Source organism: Lissotriton vulgaris, chromosome 2_1 (genome assembly GCF_964263255.1).
Source record: "Lissotriton vulgaris chromosome 2_1, aLisVul1.2, whole genome shotgun sequence".
Classification (NCBI taxonomy): Eukaryota; Metazoa; Chordata; class Amphibia; order Caudata; family Salamandridae; genus Lissotriton; species Lissotriton vulgaris.
In genome coordinates, this window is record NC_141687.1 from 144841670 (window position 1) to 144869317 (window position 27648).

The 27648-nt window shown below is 48.3% G+C and overlaps 1 protein-coding gene across 1 annotated transcript in view; it reads right to left on the bottom strand.

The window, feature by feature from the left end:
- The window catches only part of LOC147729704 (uncharacterized), a 363931-nt gene that overhangs the window by 151861 nt on the left and 184422 nt on the right, over positions 1-27648 (bottom strand). The window contains exons 16-19 of the mRNA XM_086954024.1: positions 25199-25321; positions 23133-23297; positions 15442-15677; positions 1397-1457 (exon numbers count right to left, since the gene is read on the bottom strand). Of these exons, the coding sequence (XP_086810150.1) occupies positions 1397-1457; positions 15442-15677; positions 23133-23297; positions 25199-25321 (585 nt within the window). The remainder of the gene's footprint in view (positions 1-1396; positions 1458-15441; positions 15678-23132; positions 23298-25198; positions 25322-27648) is intronic.

Consider the following 27648-nt stretch of genomic DNA (forward strand, 5'->3'; position numbering starts at 1 on the left):
CCCGTGTTCTTTCCCATACCCTCCACCCGTCCTTACCCATCCCACGTTCCTCACACCACCCCTCCTCCCTGAGCACGAGCACGTTCGTCCTGTACAAACCACGGGTGCTCCCTCACAACCACTCGGTCCCCATTCGGGTAAGCCGGTATCTGGCAACAAACTAACGGCTTCCCTCTGTTGGTCTCTTTTCCCCTGGCGGTCCGGAGACGGCGTACCGGAGTGGGAGTAGAAGACGTCCGACAGGAGCTACCCCAACCTGAAGACTCCGCCACCACGGACAATCTGGAGTTTGCACGAGAGAGACTCACCTTTCGAACCCAGCGCACCCTGAAAATAAAACCCAGTTTAAAGAGATACTCTGGTCTTCAGCCTCTTACTGTGTCCGAGCCCATTTCCACCTCCCCTCCCACGCCTACAACCTAAACTGAGAAAAATCCTAATTTTAAGACTTTCGGTATTCACAGAAGGCATTTAGGAGTCCTAAAGTTAGGAGTCCTAACTTCTGTGAATACCGAAATGAGTAAGTGTCTTCTGTGAATACCAAAATGAGTAAGTGCCTTCTGTGAATACGAAAATGGTAGTAAATTTAGGATTTTGTCTTGAGTTAGTTCTGTGAATCGGGCCCAGGGTGTTTGAAAGTGGAACAGAGCTGGAGGCCGCCAAATCCCTGCCAGGGGCCGCCACACAAATATGTATCCATCCTCAGAGGATTATTATATTAAGGATATATATTGGTGTGGTGGCCCCTGGGGTTTGGTGGCCCTGTGCAGGTGCACAGCTTGCACATGCCTAAGGCCGCACCTGTAAGCACTCACTGCTGACATGTGGGCTCATCTGCAGGTCATAATTGTGAATTACAGGCAATATATATCCTCTTTTAATCCTTCCGAGTTCAATAAATGGAGTACCATTGGGCTGGCTAATAGTAACATTATTTCCTAAACACAGAAACAAAAACACTGTTGTAAAAGGCTAGATAAAAACAAATAATTATTAACAGAAAGGGAATATTATCATACGATTTTTCAGTTACTAGGAGCAAACAAATGCTAAATAGACATGTATGGAGTAGTACAAACAAACGTGACATTCCATGTGAATGATCATGAAGCATGTCTGCTTTAGTGGCGTTATAAAGCATTCATTGATCCACAGACTAGATGCAATACAAACTTGTCATGCAGGCTGATTTAAAAAGATATTAAAGGGTTAAGAAGCGGCTCAACTGGGCTTTTATACTTACTTCACAATCCAACAGCGTGTTTAACATGGATGCCAGGCTGGTGATTGTCACTTTCTTGAGGCCCTGGGACACTAGCACATCTATGTGCTGAATGTACTCCTGCCAGGCAGGGGAGGCCTCACTGATGCCAACTGCCTCAAAGGACTTCTGTACAAGAGAATGAATGATCTGCCCATCAGGAAGGAGCTGCCGTTCCAAATCATGCTCCAGGGTTCTGAAACAGAAAAAGTGGCAAGAGTTATTTTATTTCGGAAATACATAGCTCAAGTATAGGGGGCCAGTTGAACAAACTATTTTTACACAAAAATGCATACAGAGTGTCATTAGGGACTGCCAGCAGTGGAATTTTACATATACAAAATTGCAATTACAATAGTGCAAAATCTACCAAAGTAGCAAATGTAAGGTGTAGCGGTTTAGGATAAAGGTGAGTGCTTCAGTGTTCTCAGACAAGAAGCTGGATAGGTACCACTGGAAATGTGGTGCACAACAGCAAAAAGGCCAGCGTATCCAATCAGTTAGGAAAAGTGAGAAAGAAAAAGGTAAACTCGTACGCTTCATGCCAGTGGACACAGAGGCTACTGGACTCACAAGAAAAGAGGCTCAACAATTATTGTGCTATTGTACTGTAAATAGATGCACATTTACTGACTTGTACCGCTTAATACCATCTGCTTGTCTGTCGTTTTTTTTCTCAATTTACTTCCGAAGTGTCTATCTACTGGTCCAACGCATGATACACATTTCCAATAGTAGACAACAACTTAAATGCAACGGTTCATAAAGTGCCCCTCCCAAGCATATGATGTTTTTTGCCGCCCTCCCCCTTTTGCCGCCCTAGGCGGCCGCCTAGGCTTGCCTAATGGTAGAAACGGCCCTGACAAAAATGTAACTTTCTGGACTGAATATTGCCATAGAGCACACTGTAGGGGCTATACTATAGCCTTATAGCCCGCTGTAGTGGGCTATACTGGCTATTAAAGGCCCGCTGCAGCTATAAAGGCCTGAGCAGAAGGCGAGGGACTTTAACAAAGCAGCGGGACTTTAATTGCTGGTATAGCCCTGCTACAAAGGGCTGTACGGCTATTAGAACATTCTGCCACTAGAGGACAGAATGTTCTAACAATAAAACAAAGCATTCAGGGAGCGCAAGGGGGATTGAAATCCCCTCAGGTTCCCTGAAGCCTTTGTTCACAGTTAGAGCTGTGAACAAAGAAACATTGGAATTTTGGAGCTCCGAACTTATACCAGCCATTATAAGCCCCGAGCACGCCATTGTTTTAAATGAAGCTACCAACATTCCAATGTTCTAATAAAGCCTTATAGCCCGTCGTAGAGGGCTATACTGGCTATTAAAGGCCCTCTCCAGCGTTAAAGGCCTGAGCCGAAGGCGAGGGCCTTTAACAAGGGTGAGGGACTTTAATAGCCGGTATAGCCCAGCTACGAAGGGCTATAAGGCTATTAGAACATTCTGCCACTAGAGGGCATAATGTTTTAACAAAAAAAAAGCCTATGGAAGCGTGAGGGAATTGGAATCCCCTCAGGCTCCCTGAAGCCTTTGTTCACAGCCAGAGCTGTGAACAAAGAAACATTGGAATGTTGGAGCTCCGGGCTTATACCAGCCATTATAAGCCGGGAGCACTCCGTTTTTTTCAATGGAGCTACCAACATTCCAATGTTCTAATAGTTGTTAAAGGTTCTGCACCGGAGTTATAGGCCCAAAACACAGACAAGGGTCTATAACGAGGGAGAGGGCCTTTAGCATGTGGTATAGACCGAGGCAAATTGGCTATAAGGCTGTTAGAACATTCAGTTCACTGCACTGAGGGTAGAATGTCCTAAATTAAAAAAAGGAGAAGCAGGAATACAAACATTGGAATGTTGGAGTAGAAAAGCTTACGCCAGTCATTTTTAGCCCTGTGCAACTACATTGTTTTCATTGGCGTTCCCAACATATCAATCTTCTTATAAAAATTCCAATGTATTATTGTACCTCATTTGTACACCTCAATAGCGCTTAGTTTGAGCCGGTGGTTGCAGCGGAAGACAACTGGCACTCATTTTTAGGGACCAGCACTTATTTTTCATCATTCGATATTTCCAGAGATCAAGAGAGATAAAACACACAAAGCGGGAAGGAGGAAGAAAAAGACAGATGAAACGACTCAAAAGTAAAAAGCAGGAACCTGCAATAGTGAGATAAAGGGGCATGGAGAGGCTGGAAGTGGATTAGAGACTTCAGTTTTGCGAATCAGTGCGCTTTACATTTAATTGAACCAGTTGCAGGCCCTCCACGTGAGTTTTAGGCACCAACACTGCACCCAAATCTGGGTAACTTTCTCAACAAAACCCATCCTCCTTTTGCAGCACTACCTTTCATATTTTAATGTAAGTCTTCACAGAGTCCATCATTCAAGATAGCCTAGGAGCCCCTGTTTCACACACTCCTATTGAAATAAGGGAACCTCCCATCTTCCTTCGCTGGAATCAGTCTTCTCTCCTGCTGAGTGCACAGATGAATGTTTCAATTGCCTCTGGGATAGATCGTTTCTATCACCAGGATCCTCATTTGTGTTTTCTGTTTCAAAGGAAGGGCTCCTGTGGCAGGACCCACCCCTTCTAAGTGGTCACTGTTTACATCACTTCAGCCTTCCTGCTCCTAGAGGCATCTGCATTGCCCTCCAGGAGGCCAGCCTTTCCACACCTATTCTGGGATGTGTATTTCAGTCACTTAAGCGGGACCATAAGAAAAAAATATTTTCATCTATCTTGCTCTAGGACAGGACAAGGTACACTTTTTAAAAGTTGTTTTTCCACTACAGTTAACAAAAATCTACGTTTGCCATTTAATTAGATTTTCTTTTAATTACTTTTCCACACATTTTCCAGGATGAGATGTAAAATCAACTTTTATTCAGAAGTTGTTAAAAAAATATGTAATTTGGTTTACATAGTAATAACCAGCTTTTGGTAATTTGTCTCTATAGGGACACACTTCTTTAATATTTATTATGTCTAACTTTTATATCTAAAGCATCCAGCTCTGTGGGCTTACAATGCATACTTGTGTGTGGGGGGGGGGATGATGGGCTTATATTGCAAAGCACATTGTCTTGCTGACTAGCTGCAGTTTGCCAGAGCACCTCGGTGTTTTCTGGAGTCATTCACTTTAATCATACCTGTGGGTGTTGTAATTAAATGCTGAAGCCAACAAATGACATTTAACTGCCGCGTCACTGGTGCATTTCCAGCTTCATCTTACTAAGGCCTTAATCGAATCTAAGCCAGTTTGGTGTTACCAATTTAAAAGCAGATGTTTTGGGGGAAGCACATGCGTTTTGACAAAGATTAGCAGAATCATCTCATATAAAGTCCTAACGTCATGAAAACCAAACAAGAAGTAGGCGACTACTACAAAATAAGGCCCATTCTTACAGTAGCTACACAACCTTTATAAATATCTGTATCAATCGTGCTACAGATTGTACTGCAGACATACAAAGTTTTGCACTTCCTGTGAATTTCCAAACTAGCAAGCCTAGCACAGTCTCCAGGATATGTACCGTGAAATGTTCATTGAGAGATACCCATTTCTGTGGTCATTCTCTCTCTATAGGGCTTTTTATTCAGAGGGAGCAATGCTCTGAACATGAACTTTAAGAATACAAAAGATATGGCTCTACACTTCATACTATTTCCCGGATAGAATAAAACGTATGTACAGGTGTGCCATACCAAGTCAGGTATTCAGTAAACACAGGTGTATTTCTACACAATCGTTGCAATCTCAAGGACCTCAGAGTGCATATGAAACAGAACTAGAGCATTACCAGACCCATAATTTTAAATATATTTTAAAAGGCTGAAATGAGATGACAAACTGCACATTCTACAAAACATTTCTGGAAAGTAAAAGCTTAAGTATTTCATGTCAATTTGTGATGTCAATAGATATCTGAGCAAAAAGAACAATTGATGGACAGAATACTGAACAATGTCAAACATTCACTCCAGTACAGAGATCTGGGCCTAAATCCATAGTTTTTTTGCTCCCCATGCCATTCCAGTTTAAACCCAGCCATATGCAAATCAGCCTCGAACCTGTTCCCATGGGCACAGTCCAGCCCCAACTGCCAGGCAGGTTCTCCCTGGACCCAAAAGAAGCATCCTACGTCCGGTTTCAGGGTATCACCCCTCATCAGTCATGCTAGCTTGCCACAGGAGAGCACGTGACCCACCCTGAAACCCGTCCCAGGATGCATGTTTCCGGTCTAGGGAGGACCCGACTTGGCAGTTCAGGCTGGACTGTTCCCATGAGCAGCAGGGTCAAGACTGATTTCCATATGGCTTGGTCCAAACTGGGGTGGTATAGTGAGCAAATGAACAATGGATTTAACCCAGATCTCTTGAGTGGGGGGTGAATGTTTGATGTATTTAGCATTCCATCCATTATTTGTTGCCACAGTACTTGTCGCTCTAAGTGGGATGGATGTGCCCAGACGTGGGTCTCTTCCTGACTTTGCCACTGGATTCAAGCTAGCCGGGATGATGAGGGGTGTTACCCCAAAATCGGTTGCAGGATTCTTGTTTCCGGGCCAGTGAATACCCGGCTTAGCAGTTCACCCTGAACTATAACCACGAGGAGCAGGGTCAAGACTGATTTGTCCAAACTGGGGTGGCGTAGTGAGCAAAATAACAATGGCTTTAACCCCGATCTCTTGACTGGGGGCGAATGTTTGATTCATTCAGCATCCGTCCATCATTGTTGCCGCAGCAGTAGATATCTGGGAGCATTAAGAACCAATTTGACCTCAGACATCAGTAAGAATGATATTTGAGGTCAGTTTTAGAGTGGGTCACAACTTTACAGTACGGCAATATAATGTTAATCATTTTGCTTGCCCGATAACATTTACAACAAACACTTGAATGTATAAATGTAGTGGTATCTCTGTGATGAAAATATCCCTTACTGTTCAAATGCTCAACAGATTAAACTTGCGTACCAGCAACTACGGCTAGCAAATATATTAGCACTAATTGTGCAAGATCATGTTGCACACGGAAGAAGTGGCCATGATGTTGATTCTGGTCTTTTTAGTCCTGACTCCCTTCCTTTACAACTTGTTTAGAATTGCCTGCCAGCTGCAGGCAAGGCCAGAACAAATCTCTACAAGGGTGCAGTTCCCATAAAACCTTTCCATGCAGCCATGTCCATGCACATCCTATTGCACATGGGCCCTGCCAATACCCGTGCATTGTTGGACAGGCCACGTGAGAGGCTTGCTCCCTCCCCGCACGACCAGGCCCGAGCCTGGCTCTTCAGGTGTTACACGCAACAACCACCCGTTTCCCGTCTCATATGGGACCCTTGCCCTGGACATCTCCCCATCAGGGGCCGATTCCCTACCGGCCCTCTCGCCCGGCCTGGGCGCCATCTTGGACACAGCACCACGAGGCCGCGTGGCCTCCGATCGACCCCAACCCTGGGCCTGGCCAGGCTCCGACATCCCGGCACCACCATCCACCCAGGAGGTGAGCGGACTACTTGGCAGGTCAATGGGAGAAAGAGGTGTCGATGGCTCTCCCCCCGCCAGGTGCCGATCGCCCCAGCTCCCCCAGGCGCTGGCTCCACCCCCCTGCTGGGTGTCTGGACTCCCTCATCCTGGACCTCCCGACCTCCAAGTGCGAGGGTCCGGACATCAAAGGGCGCCAGACCTATAACTGGGGCAGCTCCAGAGCAGGAAGGCAGTTGTATCCTGGAGTCGAGAGACGCAGTGAAGAACTCATCCTTGACGGACTACTGGCGCTGCCGTAGCCCTGCCTTGCGAACTATCGACCTGCCTGCTGGCGCTGCCGCAACCTTCTGAAACCTTCATCGTCGTCGGGACCTGCTGGCGTGGCCGCGGACCGTTGTAACCACCACCTTCATCGGGACCTGCTGGCTCCGCCGCGGACCGTCGCTACCTTCAACCACCCCGGGACCTGCTGGCTCCGCCGCGGCCCGACCATCTAGAACGCCGAGCTCGAGGATTGTGAGCTATTTCATCTACCAGATTGGTAACGAGACTGTCCCGCTACCCCTTTTCCCAACCAAGAGACTAGACTAGAGGGGACCCCTGAGTCCAGACCTCCTTGTACCATTTCACCGTACTTGAAGTCTTGCTTATAAAGAACGTTAAACCTTATCCTTGTGTGGTGTACCTCTGTGGGGGGGAAGTTACTTGTCTGTACGATCGCTGGAGACGGCTCTCCCCGGAGACCTCTCCCCTTGTCCTCGGCCGACCCTCCAGGTCCCGTCTAACATTGGTGGCCAGCGGCGCGATCCGAATCGACGCGTAATCGTACAGAGAGTAGCTCACCCCACAACAAAACCACAATGTCAACCAAAGAAAGCGGATCCACCGAGAAATTCCAGATGGAGAAATTGGAAGAATATAGCCATCGTGAGTTGAAACAATTCTGCATGGAATTAGGTATCGCTACCACCGGTCTGAGTACTAAAGACGATTTCAAGCACGCCATCGAGTCATGGGCAGAAACCGGGGCCGTCAGACCCCCGGACCAAAATGTCGCAGCAGCAGAGAAAAACACCGCGGCTCCCGAGGAGCAAAGAACGGGTCTCTCGCAAGATGAGATCCAAGAACGAGAAAGAAACCGACTACATGAGCTAGAAATGGCCCGGCTCAAAATGGATGGCGAACTCAAATTAGCTGAACAAAAACTGAACCTGGAACACCTGCGGCTCCGAGAAGAACGGGAAGAGAAACAGAGACAAAGAGAGCTTGAAGAGAAGAGACTGGCGTATGAACACGAGCGCAAACTAGCTGAGATAGACTTACGCAAGCAGAACAAAGAAGTAGGGGTGCCCGAGCAACCGCGCACCCCGGGGGCAACAGAAAAGAAGGTACACATCCCCAAGGATGTCGTTCGAGAATATTTTCGGGATGACGACATACAGCAGTGGTTCAAGGCCTATGAGATCGCTATGACCTCCCACCGGATCGATCGCAGCGACTGGGGAGCCGGTCTATGGGGGAGGTTCGTCAATGAGGGCCGCGATGCCCTGCTACAGCTTCCCGACCATCTGATGACCTCCTATGACCACATGAAAGCTACCCTCCTCACCCGCTATGGGCTCCCACCCGAAATGTACCGCCAGAGGTTCCGAGACTGCACCCGGATTCCGGGTACAACTTGGGTGGAATACGTGAACTATTTCAGCCGAGCCTTCGAGGGTTGGATCAAGGGAAGCAACGTAACGACCTACGAGCAACTTTTCAATCTCATGGTATGGGAGCATCTATCAAACAACTGCTTCGTCGAGCTCAGGCAGCACCTCCTCGACAGTAAATTGACTGATCCGCGGCAGCTCGCCGCCGAGGCTGACCGGTGGGAAATTACCCGAGTGGGCCGAAATGGGTCACATGAACAGAACCGGAACAACCACGGTCAGCACCGTCCCCGAGGAGGAGGAGGGGGCCAGGGCCGAGGAAGAGACAACGCCCCGGCCGCTCCCGCTACCAGCACCCCACCCCCGGCCAACCGGGGCAACACCCCGGCGCGGCCGGGATACAGAGCCAATGTCACCTGTCACCGATGCCAGCGAGTCGGCCACTACGCAAACGACCCGAATTGTCCACAGAGCCAGACTCCGAGACCCCGCCAGATGGCTGCCGCCGCCCTGGGGGAAGAACAAATCTCCGAAGAACACGAGGAATGTGAGCAAGAACACCAAGAATGGGAACCCGCCGCCATGGTTCTAGCGTGCCTAGGGGGAAGAGACATGGTCCCGCGGGTCCCCCTACCCGCCAACACCCGGAAGTACAGTCAGTGGGTGAACATTAATGGACGCCGGGCCGAAGCCCTACGTGACACCGGGGCCAGTGTAACGGCCGTCCGCTGTCACCTGGTGACCCCAGAACAGATCCTGCCGAACGTTCTCTGCCCTGTCCGTTCAGCCGACAATTCGGAGAGTCTATGTCGGATGGCCTGCGTCCCCTTCGAGTGGGGAGGAGTCTCCGGCATGTTGAAGGTGACGGTCCGAGATGATGCCCCCGTAGACTGTCTCCTGGGAAATGATCTTGAGAGTTCCCCGTGGGCCGCCGTAGAGAGGAGAGCGCACCTGGGGATGTTGGGCATCCCGGACTGGGCGTGCGTAACCACCCGGTCCATGGCTGCCCGTGCCACCCCCCGACCCGAAGAACCTGAATGGCCGGCACCTCCTCCCCCGGTCGCTCCAGTAGAAGACACCGACCGTGCCGTCCCCCCAGAGCAAACTCCCGAGGGGCTCGTTCAGCCTCAGGACCTTCCCGGCCTGGCTCAGTGGCGTCAGGAGGGGGGGCCCACCCAAGAACAGTTCCGCCACGAGCAGAAGACCAGTCCCTCCCTCGAGGGACTCCGCCAACAAGCCCTTGCCCAGAGTGCAGGGGATACCGCCGGAACCCATTGGGTCTATTGGGACAATGACCTGTTGTACAGCGAACAGAGAATAGCAGAGTTAGGGGCCAGTCGAGTGCTAGTGGTGCCCCTACGCTTTAGAGACTTTTTGCTAAACCTGGCCCACGATGTCCCCCTGGCTGGCCACCTGGGTCAGGACAAAACCTACAGTCGCCTGGTGACTCACTTTTTCTGGCCCAAGATGAGGAACGACGTACTCCAGCACTGCAGGTCTTGCCCCACGTGCCAGGCCAGCGGGAAGAGCGGCCGCAAGCTTAAAGCACCTCTGCAACCTTTCCCGGTGGTCACCACCCCGTTCGAGAGGGTGGGGATAGACATTGTGGGGCCCCTGGACCCCCGTACAGCCCAAGGACATCGGTTCATCCTGGTACTGGTGGACCACGCCACTCGCTACCCCGAGGCTGTTCCCCTGCGAACTGTGACAGCCCCGGTAGTCGGCCGGGCCTTGATGGGGATCTTCTCCCGGGTGGGCTTCCCCCGAGAAGTCGTCAGCGACCGGGGCACAAACTTTATTTCAAAATACATGAAGTCCCTCTGGCAACAGTGTGGGGTCACCTACAGATTCACGACCCCCTATCACCCCCAAGGAAACGGACTGGTTGAGCGGTTCAACCGCACGCTCAAAGGAATGATTGGGGGGTTGGAAGAGCCCCTCCGTCGCCAGTGGGATGTGCTACTGCCGTGCCTCCTCTTTGCCTACCGAGAAGTCCCCCAGAAGTCCCTCGGCTTCAGCCCGTTCGAACTCTTGTATGGACACCCGGTGCGTGGGCCGCTCAGCCTCGTCAAAGAAGGCTGGGAAATGCCCCCTCTAAAGAACGCTCCAGATGTTTTCAAGTACCTCCTAACCCTCCGCAACCAGACCAGACGGTTCAGGGAGATGGCAAAAGCAAACTTGGAGGCCAGTCAGGAAGACATGAAACGGTGGTACGATCAAAATGCCTCCTCCATCGAATTTGAACCCGGCCAACAAGTGTGGGTAATGTCTCCCACCGAACCATGCGCCCTGCAAGACAAATGGACGGGGCCCTTCAAAGTAGTCGAGCGCAAGAGCCCTGTCACCTATCTCATCGATATGGAATCTTCACGGAACCCTCTCCGGGTCCTCCACGCCAATAGACTGAAACCCCACTTTGTGCGATCGGAGCTCAGCCTCCTGATGGCAACAGACAGCGGAGCCGAGGAGGACTCCGAACCACTTCCTGACCTCCTACGGACTCAGGAGAAGGACGGCTCCGTGGACGGGGTCCGACTCTCGGAGGCCCTCACCCCGGAACAGCGCCAAGGCTGCCGAGACCTCCTGCTGCAGTTCGCTACCCTGTTCTCCCTCACCCCAGGGGTCACCCCCTGATGCTTACACGACGTGGACACCGGAGAGAGTCCCCCTGTCCGCCATCGGGCCTACCGCGTACCAGATCGGGTACGGGCCTGCATCCAAGAGGAGGTGGCCAAGATGCTCACGCTCGGGGTCATCGAGCCCTCAGACAGCCCCTGGGCCAGCCCGGTGGTACTGGTCCCCAAAGCGGCCGCCCCCGGCACCACGCCTGAGCTCCGGTTCTGCGTCGACTACCGGGGCTTGAATGCGGTCACCAGAACAGACGCACACCCCATTACCCGAGCAGATGAACTAATCGACCGCATGGGAGCTGCCCGCTACCTCAGCATCTTCGACCTGACAGCGGGCTACTGGCAGATCGGTCTCACACCCCAGGCCCAAGAACGATCTGCCTTCTCCACCCCTGATGGCCACTACCACTTCAAGGTCATGCCATTCGGCATGAAGAATGCCCCAGCAACCTTTCAGCGGCTAGTAAACCAGGTCCTGGCGGGACTCGAAGAATTCAGCGCCGCCTACCTGGACGATATCGCTGTGTACAGCCGCCACTGGTCCGACCACCTCCACCACCTCCGAGAGGTGCTACAGGCCCTCCAACGAGCTGGCCTCACGATCAAGGCCAGCAAATGCCAGCTTGGCCAGGGGTCCGTGACCTATCTCGGGCACCAGGTGGGAAGCGGTCTGGTGGCCCCTCTGCAACTCAAGATCGCTGCCATCCAGGCTTGGCAGCCCCCCATCACCCAGACTGAGGTCCGCGCCTTCTTGGGACTCACAGGCTACTACCGGCGGTTCGTGAGGGACTATGGTAGCATTGTGGGGCCCCTCACGGAACTCACATCCAAAAACCAACCAATGAAAGTCAACTGGACCCCCAACTGTCAAGCGGCCTTCGAGAAGCTGAAGGCCGCCATGTGCTCCGCCCCTGTGCTCCAGGCCCCCGACTACAGTCAGGAATTTATCGTCCAAACGGACGCCTCCGACCATGGCATTGGGGCAGTCCTTTCCCAGCTGAACCCCGAAGGACTTGACCAGCCAGTGGCTTTCATCAGCAGACGGCTCCTGGCCCGAGAACGACGCTGGAGCACCATCGAGAGGGAGGCCTTTGCCGTGGTGGGGGCCCTCAAAAAGCTCCGGCCTTATCTCTTCGGTACCCACTTCCGGGTACAGACCGATCATCGGCCCCTGCAGTGGCTAATGCAGATGCGGGGGGAAAACCCGAAACTCTTGCGTTGGTCCATCTCCCTGCAGGGGATGGACTTCACTGTGGAACATCGACCCGGGCAAGACCACGCCAACGCAGATGGCCTGTCACGCTTTTTCAGCCTCGACGAAGAGAGTCCCCAAGAGGATGGGTGACTCTCCCCGCCTTCAGCTGGGGGGGACGCATGTTGGACAGGCCACGTGAGAGGCTTGCTCCCTCCCCGCACGACCAGGCCCGAGCCTGGCTCTTCAGGTGTTACACGCAACAACCACCCGTTTCCCGTCTCATATGGGACCCCTGCCCTGGACATCTCCCCATCATGGGCCGATTCCCTACCGGCCCTCTCGCCCGGCCTGGGCGCCATCTTGGACACAGCACCACGAGGCCGCGTGGCCTCCGATCGACGCCAACCCTGGGCCTGGCCAGGCCCCGACATCCCGGCACCACCATCCACCCAGGAGGTGAGCGGACTACTTGGCAGGTCAATGGGAGAAAGAGGTGTCGATGGCTCTCCCCCCGCCAGGTGCCGATCGCCCCAGCTCCCCGGGCGCTGGCTCCACCCCCCTGCTGGGTGTCTGGACTCCCTCATCCTGGACCTCCCGACCTCCAAGTGCGAGGGTCCGGACATCAAAGGGCGCCAGACGTATAACTGGGGCAGCTCCAGAGCAGGAAGGCAGTTGTATCCTGGAGTCGAGAGACGCAGTGAAGAACTCATCCTTGACGGACTACTGGCGCTGCCGTAGCCCTGCCTTGCGAACTATCGACCTGCCTGCTGGCGCTGCCGCAACCTTCTGAAACCTTCATCGTCGTCGGGACCTGCTGGCGTGGCCGCGGACCGTTGTAACCACCACCTTCATCGGGACCTGCTGGCTCCGCCGCGGACCGTCGCTACCTTCAACCACCCCGGGACCTGCTGGCTCCGCCGCGGCCCGACCATCTAGAACGCCGAGCTCGAGGATTGTGAGCTATTTCATCTACCAGATTGGTAACGAGACTGTCCCGCTACCCCTTTTCCCAACCAAGAGACTAGACTAGAGGGGACCCCTGAGTCCAGACCTCCTTGTACCATTTCACCGTACTTGAAGTCTTGCTTATAAAGAACGTTAAACCTTATCCTTGTGTGGTGTACCTCTGTGGGGGGGAAGTTACTTGTCTGTACGATCGCTGGAGACGGCTCTCCCCGGAGACCTCTCCCCTTGTCCTCGGCCGACCCTCCAGGTCCCGTCTAACATGCATCAACAACCCACCGCACACAGTTCCTGAACGTTTACTCAGAGGGAATTCTTGTTGGGGTTTGTGAAGCTAGAAGCGTAAGAACAGTGAACACCAGAGTCAATAAGATGGTAACTGTTCTTATGGTGTTGTCATGTCATCTACTGCACTTCTGGTTTGAACTCCAAATCACAGCTTAAAGTGTAAGGAGGGGTAGGACAAGAATGTACTCAACCAGGACATCCTGGCCAAATACTTCTGTATAAGGCAAATAGTAATAGTTTAAGAAACTATGCACAGTAGACCACCTCCTTGCCCTAGAAATGTCTAAGATTGAAACACGTCATTAGAAGACCACCACTACCGCTTTTGTTGGTGGAAAAAACATGATGTTTCTTTGAAAAATCAAGATGGTCTATGAAAGAGGGACCAGGAAGAGTATCCAATTGTGGCCTTGGCTGCTTTACAGCCTGAGGAAAAGCCACCATACATAATGGAAAGATGTTCAGAAACTCTACAGGATCTGATCCCTGCAGGTCAAATTCCAGAGATCTAAACATTTGAACAAGGTACAATATTGGCTCTACCTAAGAGCATGGGGTGGGGTTGGAAAATGAGTAGAATTATTAAATTATGAAGGACTATTCGAAAAAACAAAGAAAGAACAGAAGGACAGCTTTATCTTTGTGGAAGACTACGTGGCGCTCCATTCGGGATAGGGCCCGAAACTGTCAGATTCTTCTCGAAAAGGAATTTGCTTCTAATTAGCTGTCAGCCAATGCAGCAAATTTATGTCACATAAAGCCATTGACATAAATAGTGTGTGCATCAGAGAGGCTAAGACTAGATTAAGCTCCAACATGGAGACTATCTCTAAGGTGAGACTGAAGATGTAACAGTCTGTCAGGGGCGACACATACAGCATCATTCTTTCAGAGAAAATGGGCGTCTGGAAGTGTTTAAGTGAGTCCAATGGATGACAAGTAATCTGTTCCGGAATCAATTAAGATATTTGTGCCACAAAAATAAGTAATGAATGATAAGTCCGCACTCTATTCAAGGGACATTGCGAGCTGTTATGTTTCTTTTCTAGGTCTAGTACTCAAGGGGAAACAGACTTTACAAAGAGGTTTGTACCACGTTGTGCCTTTACAACACATTTTTTAGCGCGCATATTTTTACCACATGCATGTCTTTACAATGCATGTCTTTTCAACGCATGCCTTTACCACACATTTAAGGTACGTTGGGGGATTTGGGGGCCCCACAAATACATTGTTTTTATATATCAAAACAATGTGTGGTAATGGCATGCGTTGTAAAAGCATATGCGTGGTAAAAACGTGTGGTAAAAAATGCAAGTTAAAGGCATGCAATGCATTTCCCTCCGTTGTACTGTCGAGCAACCGTACTCCAACCCACGCCATTTGCTTTTGATTCTTACATTACAGCTCTCCATTCGCTTTTCTTGCCAAAAGCAAAAAGCATTGGCTTTCGTAACCAGATTAACATTGGACCTTTGAGAATAGAGTAAAAAAAAAATCCAAACTAGGAATATTATTTTTAGTTGCAGCAATATGGACATGGAAAATAATGTAAGCAACTTGTTGTGATCATAAGAATAATAGGAAAACATGTAGTTGATAAAATACAGTGTTGTTGCTTGGACCCTGTTGTCCGACAGGAACCCCATTAATGGTTGAGCTAGAAATTCTGAGTATCTTCTATCCAGTAAAGATTCTGGTTGGGGCAACTTTGAGAGCAGAACACTTTGAAGAGCTGAAAGCGACTATGGCTTCAGACAGCAGCAGTTACTCCACTACAAAAGGGATATTGTGGCCTGAGAACCAATGTACAAGGCCATCTTTACATTATTCCTTGGTTATTCCATTCAAAAGTGCCACAATTTAAACATATACAAACATTGGCAATACCATTCAGTGTCATTACGAAGTTAACCAAAATTGAGAGTCAGTTTAGATATCGACTTACTTTTGCTCTATCACTAGTTCCGCAATAGAGTAGCTCTTATTTAAATCTCGCGAGGAGAAGATGTCAAGATTTCTCTTGTACCAGGCACTGGTGAGGCCGAGGATGACCTCATAATTATGTTTCACAATGTTATAGTTGGTATGAAGATCCACCCAGATACATGATGTCAGACGTTCGATGTAATCTGCACTCTCTTCCATGTTCCAGGTAAAAACCTCAAGACCATCTTTCAGAAGCTGGGAACAGAAATATTTTTTTTAAAAGTGCTTGAAAAGTTAACAACATCCATTGAGATTTTGACACAATTGTACTGTTTTAAAGCACACCAGGGGGCTCTTAACATTTGGATGAAGTGATTTCAAAAGTGAACAACTGTTAGAAAAAGGTTTGTGCATAATCAAGGTGTAGCAATGGTGTATACTGGAGCTACATCCCTATTGAGCAGGCTGTAAAACTGATGAAAAAACACGCAAATGCCATGAAACATTGCTATGTCTCCAGTGCTCTCCACAGCCGCGGCAGGTAAGAGTGGTGGGGCCGGCTAGGGGGAGGGGGGTTTCGAGGGGAAATTAAATATATAATTAATTTTCCCTCGTGGTCGTCTCTAGAAATCCCCCTCAGCCGGCCCCACCGCTCCTAACTGCAGCGGCCACGCCCATGGGTCCAGCAAGAACTGACACACTAGGTAGAGATGTTACACACTGGTGTGTGCAGCCCCTCTCAATATTATCAGTTCATTCCTGTGAATGCCACTAGTAGAGGCACGTAGAAGTCACATCACTTACCTCTCTTCCGGTGCTGCCAAACTTATCATCCTCAACCTGCCTGGCAGATGGAAAGGGAAGAAACAACAGTTTGGTGTGGAAGAGTGAGAAGTAGGGACCTGAGACAGAGGCAGATGTGTTGCTACACGCGGCTCCTGCAGACACTGAGTAGCAGTGGCAGTGGGAGCTGCGGAAGGCAGAAGTGGAAGCTGACTATCTATGACCACAGCAGCAGCCTTTCTAACCCTCTCCTTCACAGCTCCACAGATTCTGGGGAGAGCCCGTGGAAAGGGAAAGGCAGATGCAATGGCTTAGGTAAAGAGAGTGTTCACAACAGCATACTTATCTCAACACTGACAGCCCACTGTCAGGCCAATGTTTGCAATGGAGGTATGAACTTTACAGTATTTTTTATTTAGCTTTGTAGTCCACTGTGGCAGGCTATAAAGACAATTACAGGACCTCTACAGAGTCACTGGGCCCAAGGCTAAGGTGGGGGACAATAATAAGAAAGTGGGACTTTAATAGCCATTATTATGGGCTGAATGACCTAAGTATGAATAGCCTCCCAGGGGGCAAAGGGGATTAAAAAACCACAGGGATCTGAAACATATGAGGTTTGCACAGCCTCTGCTGTGTATGTTAGAAAAGAAACATAAAAGCTCTCAATGTCCCTTGAATAGAGTGCTGACTTATCATTCATTACTTATTTTTGTGGCACAAATATCTTAATTGATTCCGGAACAGATTACTTGTCCTCCATTGGACTCACTTAAACACTTCCAGACGCCCATTTTCTCTGAAAGAATGATGCTGTATGTGTCGCCCCTGACAGACTGTTACATCTTCAGTCTCACCTTAGAGATAGTCTCCATGTTGGAGCTTAATCTAGTCTTAGCCTCTCTGATGCACACACTATTTATGTCAATGGCTTTATGTGACATAAATTTGCTGCATTGGAAGACAGCTAATTTGAAGCAAATTCCTTTTCGAGAAGAATCTGACAGTTTCGGGCCCTCTCCCTGATGTTTGACCGTTTTCACGACACACATGGGTACAACAGTACCTGTCAAATAGGAGGCAGAAGTCAACCCGTGATTCTCTCTCAGCTCCACCAAACTTCATTTGGCAAGACACAAGGAGACACTGGGGCTGGGGACAATTCACCCCTCCATCCTTCTGTTGTTCCAGTGACATGTGAATCACAGGACGAAGGAGTGGACAAGAAGAAGTTTGATCCTCACCCCCGACCTCTGCCTCCCCCAGTCTCCTGCACAATCCACATATCCTTGGATAGGCAGGGGAGAGGGCGTGTCAGCGGTAGCATATTACTGCATTGAAATTGAAAGTAGTGTTTATAGCCTGCTGCTGCTCCATGGTCTTCAGTGGAGCTCTCAGCAATCTACTGTTCTAAAATAGACTTCCAGCAAGCTGTAATAAGGACTGGCAAGAGAATGTCCACTGTCCAGAGGTTTGAGGAAAACACATCATTCTACAGGGCTCCAGACTAGCTCCACCCACCAGACATGTCAAACAGTCAGACCACTGTTTGCAGCAGTTATAGAATGAGTTTGTCATCCCCAGCACCTTGTGAGTGCTGACCTCGTTTTTGGGGGCACCTAGTTCCATCCTGCATTGCCCCTGGAAACTTCATGGCCTTTGTGGCTGTTGTGCAGACTACCGAAAGCAGACAGCGTCCGCTGCCGCCTCCGGAGAGCAGCCGTTGAGTAGAGCTGCCCAGAGGGTTGGGGGGGGGTGTTAGACCTGACATCCTTGGCGTGGTTTCCCCCTATCTTTTTGCCTCTACCTCCTGTATTTTTGATGCTGTGCTGGATTTCGTTTTTTCTGGTTTAGATGCTTTGTGCACTCTGCCACTGCTGATCAGTGTCAGAGTGCAAGTGTTCCCTGTGTAAATTGTTATTGTAATTGGATATACCTGATTGGCATATTTGTATCACCAAGCAGTCCCTAGTAAAGTGCACTGGGTGTGCCAGGGCTGGTGATGGCAAATGCTACTAGTGGGCCTGCAGCACTGATTGTGTCACCCACATAAGTAGTCCTAAAATGGTGTGTCAGGCCTGCCACCACCAGTGTCTGTGTGCAGTCTGTGAACTGCCATGTCCTCCTGGTCTGTGTCCCCACTGACCAGGCCTAACTCTTCCCTTTCTGTGCACATTGGTCACCCCTATGGAGGGTCCAAGGTGCCCCCTTGGGCAGGGTGCAGTGTATGTGAAAGGTAGAGCATGTACTAGTGCAGGTGACATGCTCTGGTAGTGAAAGTCAGCCATTTTCGTTTTTCCCTATTGTAAGGCTACCTTGCCCATAGGCTATCATGGGGAATGCTGGCTACAGTGGCTACCAGCATATCTTCCCATAGGAGCAGAGTAGGACATAAAAGTCTGGTATCCCTGAACTCAGCATTTAATAACACATCTTTTAGGAAAGGTGTTTTTTAAATCCTGTGTTTGAGAAAGAACACTTTTAGAAAGTTGTTGTTCTCTTGTCTGACCTTCCTGGGTGCCTTGGCCTATTTGTGAATTGACTGTCTGGTTTGTGAGGGGCAGGGAGTCTGAGTCTGAGTGGGGCAGGGAGTCTGAGTCTAAGTGGGCCATCCCTGGCCTGAATAGCTCAATCTGCATCCAGAGTGGTGGGAGGGGGTAGCACCTGGGCCTGAATAGGGATGTGCCTGCCTTCCACAATGCTGGCTCCACCTCCAGCTGGGCGGCTGACGACCCTGCCCCTCTCTCTGAAAGGAAAGGAGGGGCCAGGAAAACAAAAAGTGCTCAAGGAACACCCAGAACTGATTCAGACCGGGCTCAGAGCCCTCCTGCACAAAGGGAACAAATACTTTTAAGGGTATAAGTACAAGACCCCTGACTACAGAAAATTAGATCATCCTGGAAACAAGAAGGAACCTCTGCCTGGGAGAAAGCTAGAAGACTGAGGAAGAAGGACTGCCCTGCTGTGTGATGTTGGACTGACCTGCAGTTGCTTTGCTGCTTAGGAGAGGGGAAGGACTTTGTTGTTGCTTTGTCCCCTGACTTGAAGGAATCTCCAAGGGCCTGTTGTGAGCTGGCTCCCTGTTTTGAAGTCCCAGGAACAAAATTACGTCATCCCCAGCTTCCCTGAGCTCTGCTGAGAGAGCTCTGTCCTTCCTAGAGTGCTTGGGCCAGTTGTGGTGCCTCTGGAAGTTGTACTTGTGCTGTGAAGCTGGAAACCAAGATTTGAGAGACTTTGCTACAGAAAAGTCATCGCATTGCTCGCTTGCGGATCGCATCCCGACAGTGCAAGGAAATTCTCGCCACTACTAAGGCCGAGATCGTTGCAGCGCCTGTTGCCGCTGCCGGAGACGTCGCATCCTTCGTTTGGGGGAAGATCACCATCGCTCCGATCATCGTCGCAGAGCCTGTCATCGCTGGGTGAGATCGCTGCACCACTTGCTTGCGGACAGCATCACGTCGCTGCGAGAGTCGTCGCAGAGCCATCCCATCGAGGAGCTGCGAGAGGAAGATCGCCGCTGGATCACGCATCGTCGCCCAGGAGATCGTCGCAGCCCCTACAGATCATCGCATCGTGCCTTTGCGGGAGAAAACTCCTACGGAACCTACGCACCAGAATACATACAAGTCATTGCCTTCCTCCCCATACAGACCGGATTTGTTGCAACACGCCCGCTGCTGCAGCGGGGTTGTCGCATCGCCTCCCCAGGGTCTCAGGAGTAACGCATCACTTGTTTTTCATCGCTACAGCTTCTATGCTTGAAACTTTTTATAGCTAACAAACGTACTGTGGCTAAACGTAGCGCAACTGTGATATTTTCACGCAACTGTGGATTATTTTATCGCTAAACCTAAGAACTCTTGTGCAATCATATTCTTGAACTGTGTATGTTGGATTTTTATAGTTTTGGTCTTGTGTAGTTTAGATTAAATACCTTTTTTTTCTAAACTGTTGTGGAATCAGTTTGTGGTGTTTTCGCTGTGTTACTGGGAGTGTTGGTACAACTACTTTACACATTGCCTTTGATAAGCCTTGACTGCTCGTGCCAAGCTACCAAGGGGGTGAGCAGGGGTTATCCAAGAGTGTTTCCTCCTTACCCTGACTATAAGCAAGGGTCCCTATTTGGAAAGTGGTAACTACCTCTGCCAACTAGAGACCCCCAGTTTTAACATGGGGAGAGTGCCCTAGCGATCCTCGAGCAGCACTGAGCGACCCCGCTTGACAGTGGGCCGCTTCATCCTGCCTCCCCTATGTGTGTGCCAGAGAAGGCACCACATGGGATTCCTTCTTTCCAAGAAGCCCCCTTGATAGTGCGGCTGCTTAGTGATGGGGGCATAATGATTTTAGGGGGCATAATGATTTTAGGAGCCAGTGCGCTCCGTGGGGCCATAGCGTTCTCAGAGCCAGATGGCTCCCACGCCCCATAGACGTTGTTTTAGAGCCTGTGAGGGGCCAGAGAAGCCCATGCTGAGATCTGTGTCTCCAACCTTTTGGGGCACATTTATTTAAGAGCCTAGAGGGCTCCAATGTGCGCAGTACTTATTTCCAGAGCCTAGAGAGCTCCAGCATTTGGCACAGTTTTGTTCCTAAGGGCCAGTGAGGGCCCATGCCGCAGTTTTGCATCCACAGCTGCCCAGCAAGTAAATGGGCAGCTGCACCATTTAGGTTCTTCTTTCTTTCAGGGGACAGATGCTTTTGGACTCAGGAGTGGGACGCACTCCTTCGCCCCTACCGTGGCCTTCCACAGCTGCGCAGCACTTAGTGCCAGCTGCAGCGTTTAGGCCCCAGTTCATTGTTCTCAGCTGCCTAGCAAGTAGTGGGCAGCTGCAACGTTTAGGCTTGGCGCAGTCTTGACCTTCGCGGCTAAGGCAGCAGCCCAGACTCTCTGGAAATAGGGCGTTTGAGCCCCTTTTTAGGTGGCCAGTTGGCCAGGGGGGATAGTTACATTTATAGGGCGCAGGCCCTAATGTGATTTATGTGCTATTGTGATTTATGTGCTAATGCTTTTGGGTGCTAGGAAATGTATGGTGTGTAGTATGTTTTGCTCACCCTGTTTTATGCCTCTAGATATGGTCTATGCATAGGAGGTTGTTTTACCTGTTTAGGTTGTGTTAGGGAGATTATACTTCCCTGTGTGAGTACGCCCCTAGTGTAATGTTTACTTAGGTGGTGAGGGTCTAAGGTATTTAGACTTGTGGGAAGTTGTGCCTGTTATGATTTATATTCCAGGTTTACGCTGAGTACAGTGTCTTCCAGTGATTACTGGCTGTGTTCTAAATTCATATATATTCTTTTACTATTTCTTTACCAAGTTCAGTAAGTGCTAATTCTGACAGTGGCCCACGTGGCCCTGTCCTATGTAAATAATCCCTTGTAAATATTGCCCGTGCCAGTTGGCACAATGTATATGTGTGAGTACTATCTGGTGTGTTTTGTGAATACAAAGGCTATTTTTGATATAACCTTGTGTGGAGTTCCTTCTGTGGGGGGCCTGGGATGTTGTTGCTGGTGGGTGCGTGCGTAAATGCTTTACACATTGCCTCCGGGATAAGCCTTACTGCTTGTATCACGTTGCCAAGGGGGTGAGCAGGGGTTATCTTTGGAGTGTAACTCCCTGGCTTAACTAGAGTGGTGGTTTCTGCCTGGCTTTGGCGCAAGCCTCAGCCAACCAGAAATTCCATTTCTAACACTTGTGTATAGGTCCACAGAGTTTGAGCTGGACTGTTTCTATTGTAGCATAACCAAGACTGATTTGCATATCGCTAGGTGTAATCAGAGGTGGCATAGTGGACAAAAGAAGGATGGGCTGCAAGGGATTGGAAATGGTTAGATTTATTGCATGAATTCCCCGTCACCTTTTGTATATTTTCCATAATATCAGGGGCATATCAGGGGCAAATATCCAAGATACGCAGATGTGGAGTAAAGAAGAGTAAATCTATACTTATCTACATGCAATTACCTTCTCTATATTTCGGTCCTCAATAATTTTTCCAACATAATAGGGTAGCACAATAATTTTGAAATTAGGTAGAATTGTCTATATGTGCTGAAAATCTATACATAGCATCGATGTGAGTGGTTATTTCAGTTACACATTCTACTACAACACATAATTGCAATCCCTTTGATGAAATCCTTGCTCTTGTCTTTCCCAGAGGGATACTATTATCCTTTTCTGCCCTATATTCTTCCTAAACAGGCAAGGACCAAAAGCTCCATATTCCATCCATAGGTCTCAATGCATCTCATGTCATCGATTGTTTTCAAAATACAACCACACGATTCTCCATGTGTGGAAGACTCAATATTTTGATGTACATGACTACAGTCCAAATAAATCATCATTCTTTTTTCTTTGTAAGCTTTCCTCCTTCGTGGCCACATAAATGTTTTTTTCGTGATAGGTAAAAGTAATCCTTTTGAGCCACATTCTTTTCCATCATTTTTCTTTACATTGCTATAACAAACAGGGAAACACCATATGTAATCGTGAGTTGGCTCTGCCCCAAAGAGTCATTCTTGCCCAAACTGATCGTCTGTATGAATCCCATACATGTTTCTGCAGTTTGGGCTGGTCATCTTCTCTTCTCAAAGGATCCTCACTTCCCTCCTAGCTCGGATGAAGGTTGTCTCTCCTTTTTACGTCCTTTCAGGTAAAAACCTATTCTCTGTTGAAGTCAAAACGTATTACCATATTTTGAATTGAGTGTGTAGCCTAATATCCATTCCTAAGCCGTATAATACACAGACATCTGCAGTGCAGTCATTGACTTTGCCACTTGGATCAATGTTTGTATCATGTCGGAACTAAACAACATATGTTCAAACATAAGTCTGATCTACTTCGAAAACATAAATTATGTAACTTTACACATGCGCCACTGTCAGATTTTACTCACTATTAGGCTTTAAAAAGATCCTCACCTCATTGATGAGAGTCAATTTCTTGTCAAATAATGGCATCTCGTAGTCAGCAATCATCCTCATAACCTCGTTGTACTTGGACACAACAGTTTCCAGATGACTCGATAGCACCTTGAGCTTGTGCACGTCCACTGTCCGGACGACACACTGCACTGGTTCCTTCAACTACAATATACAACATAAGGCACCTAAAGAAAGGCTTGCAGGTTGTACTTGTCACCTTTTATAATTCAAAAACAAACCAGTCACAACCAAACCAACCAACAACCACATACATTCATCAAACACTCCCAAATCTAGGGACATTATCTGTTGAATTTAACATCTGAATAGTAGTGGACATTCATTTAAAAGGCAGGGAAATGGCCGGACGGAACATGCCCCTAGCAGAGGGGTTTACTTTTATAGCAGGATGAGTAGCAGAGGCTACCAACAGAGATATGTTCAAGCTAAGGGAGACATTGGGAACAGATCTACAAAGAAGTGTAGGTCAAGAGGTAGGGAGGTGTAGGAGAGCGGAGAGATAAGGATGCAGGCTAGGAGCAGCACCAGTATGTTAGCTGGAGGTTTAGTGATGGGTGACCATATGTCCTTGCCTTGGAGATCCTACGCATCAACCACTCTACGTACAAAATACAGGTAGAAGGCTCAGGTTAGACAATGTTAATATATGAAGACAAATGGCAAATGTGCACAAATATAATGAAAATGGTCTCTAATCCGGGCCATTTACTGCAGATAGTGTCTGGTTACACTGGCAATTATTCATGAGACGTCTTCTACACTACTTATTATCGACAGCCTTCAGTGCTGGTTACCATGGGGTTTCTGTTTTACAGTATTCGTTACACAACCTCAGAGACGTATTGAACTGTAGCTTTAAGAGGGATAAGAACCCCTATAGCAATAGTTAATATTAGTGTGTCCTAGAATTTAAAATCACTGGTTCCTATGTCTGTAGTAATGTGACAGAAATACTAGCATAATTTGTTTACAAAGCTCCCTTGTGCTGAAAACTTGTGCTCTAGCTTTTCGGTCCATGGCTGCTCATGCAATCCTCCATCTTCACCTTGATTTGCACTGGTGAAATGTGGACATGTTTCAGCTCAGTGTCTGTAGTGGCCTTCAGTGCACCATCAAGAACCCTTGGTAGATATAGAGTTACCATCAGACCAGAAGACAATGAACTCAATCAAATATATACACTGAAGATATGCTTCCTAGTGAACAGTGGTGTCAGAACTGCAACCATCTACAGCAAAAGGTCAATATTTTTGTAGACAATATTTAAGATTCGTGGACCTGCTTATGAATGGTAGGAGGGAAGGAGCAATATTTAGTGTCCAATAAAATCAGACTCCCCGGGGTTCGAAATTTATCAGGTGTGATAAATTGCACTGCTCTGAATTTTTGGGAGACAACATGCGTATTTTGGTGCTAATCACACCAAAATCTGCAAGTCATGGTAAATATTGCACACTTTTACCCTTTAAAATTCCAACAGGTTTGAGCTATTTATATTTAACGGAGGGTGCGGACTTTATCAAACGAGCCAAGTAGTCAAATGCCACACATTTCGACTGCTGCACAAATGAGGATTTAATCAGGGGTCGGAAAACTCCAATCCAATTAGAATCAGGGTCAATGTGTTTGTCATATAATGTTTATGCTAACAGTATTCTCAAACACAGCCCCAGTGAGTCTCACGGGTTTACACAAACGTCTACGTTTTTAATGTGGCTTCTGCAAGACACGCTTCTTATATTTGGCTTTTTGCTGACAAGATCTTTTTTAATGCTTACTGTTCTTTTATTGCACTGAATTCCTCTAATGGCTATGTTCGTGCTGATCCCATAAAAGGCGACCACAGTTACATCACGAATTAGTTATACTGCTTTGTATACAACAGAAGAAATAGCTCGAATGAGGAGTGCTATACGAATTTAATGTTTGGGCTACAGAAGGATATATAATCAGTAAAGGATTTTTTTAAAATTCTGCCTCTATGAGGCATTCACTAAATGATTGCCTAGTCCACAGGTAAGATGTGGAGTGCAACCTCTGACCTGGACGTGAAAAGGAGGCTTTATAAGGTACTTTGCTTCCCGCAGGAGGAGGAGCAGGTCCGCGTTGAGGTTGAGATGTATTTTATGGTAATAGTCAAGCTCTTCCTTGGATTCATCAGCAACCTGTGAGAAGTCAAATGAGAAAAGAGGATAAAACAGGAAATGATGCAACAGGTCAGAGCACAGCATGCGATGACATAGTACATAACAAATAATCAGTCAAAAAAGTATTTTTTTAGTGACATATTTGTGAATCCACAAGCCTCTGCTTTTCCGATGTGGTTTTTTGGAAACATACAACCAGAATGTCGCATTACGTCACGCAATTGTTAAAAAGGCACAAAGGGGGAAACGATTTTTATACGTATTGGGTTCCATTTCTTCCACTAAGATACACTGTATCGGTAATAAACAAAAATACCATTTTAAAAAAAACAGTAGTAAAGAATGGAGAGCAAAACAGATAACTTCATCAGTGCATTTTAAGATCTGGAACACAATTTCAAGAAACGTAACCCCCTTCATTGGAGGCCACCTCATCACCTGGCCTTTTCTGTCTCAATCCCTCAACAAAGGCCATCTTTCCTCCACAAGTCCCAGGTGGCTCAGTGATAACTATCATAGGGCACCCAACGTCCTCTCACTCCATGCCCCTGGCCTTCAATTCTTGAGTTATGAGGCTCCTCAGTTCAAGGAAGAAAGATGAAGAGACAAACATGGTCCATCGGGAGGATCCCTTTCACGCGCAGCTACGTCAGAGCTAAAATTCAAGGCGCGTTGTGCAGACAAGACAATTCTCAGAATTCTGGTCCCTCTTATTGTTGAGCCTCAAAAGGAATTACAACAAACAGGACAAACTACAAAGACTTCAAGATGTAGACTTGCGGTGTCTGTCAGCGACAATACCACAACTCAGAGCTTGGGTGGGTCTGAAATCCAGCCTCTAGGTGAGCAAGGTGAAGGCAGCCATATTGTAAGTGACTACCAATAGATTTGGGTGCCACAGCTGTGCTACTTCACTCACTACAGGCAGATCAGCTCTGATGCGTCTTCCCACTGATGGAACCGCTTTCTTGGTTACAAGAAAATTGATTTTTCTTGAGTAGGAGGCTATGCAGAGAGGCAAGGGCCATAGCCTGTCAGCCAGCAACAATGAAGTTTGCAGTCTGTGCTTGATCGACTCTTTTTTTGGACATTAAGTCCAGAAAAATCCAAAATACTGACAAAAATATATAACATTTTGTGCAAGCATTGGCCTGAAAAGTGGAGCATCTGAGTCTGTCTTTTAACATAGGTGTCCAATAATTGTGTCGTCATTGTGAGGAAATATAAATTTTATGGTCAAGAAATGTTCCCGAACGTGTACCCCACCGTCTCCATGTACAAACTTAAAGTGCATGTAACTTCCCTCCTGTGCCAGCTATGAAGACGCAAATACATTTGCGTCCAACGTTAACATGTCCTCTTTCAGATCCACCCTGAACGGGTTGAATACTCCGTTTCTAAGTATGCCGTGTCAACGTCTTTATGTAGTGTACTTTACACGTTTTCCAGCCCAGGCGAAGTAGGCCCTGAATTCTGCCATCGAGCCTTTTCCTGCCTTCTGACACTGAATGCCTCGGCCTAGGCTGCCTCTGTACCCGTGACCTCTACCTTACTCCCTGCGCGGCTAACGGCGCTTAGCTCAGCCTGTTGTCTGCCAAGACTGTATTCAACCTTCGAATTATCTGCTCCGCTCCTCAGAAATACATTCCTGCCTACTAGTTCAAGTAAAAATCCTTCCAAGTGCAGAGCAAAGGGCCTGGCCTCACTGTCTCCGTGCAAGTAATTCATAGCTCCTGTTACCATGGTAGGCCCATGCCCCTCGCATCTCATGCAGACACGTAGACGCTTATACACGCACTCACAGTCAGTATAGAATAGCCTCTGCCCAAGAGACCTTTCCCTCTAGATAATATGGTTCCCAAACAACAGATATCAGATATGATATAGGTACGAGTTGATCTGACATGCCAGACTTCTGTCTCTTTCCTCTAGTGTAAATGTCAAGTCCCCTGCACCCTCCAGCTCCACGTCAATCACACGTCATGCAGCTGCGCGCGCATCCAGACCTCAGATTTCTGCTGACATTGCAAGATTCTGCTATGTACCCACCTACTTGTGACACTTTCATGTGACGTTTCTAGCACACACCTCTATGTTCACGCCTAGTTCACGCCTTCTAATTACGTATTGCTAACACGTGTGTGCTTTTATCTTGTTTCTCTCAGCTGTTACGCCTACTGTATTGGTTTCCATTATATGATTTAAGTATAAAAGTTATGTCTTGTCAATAAAGTATGCTCTATCCCTTCCTGAACCCCAGTGGTGTCAGGAACATGATATCCGGTTCAAGAACCATTCCTTTTTAAGGAATAAAACCCCTAAGAACTCTAACACCACGGACTCTG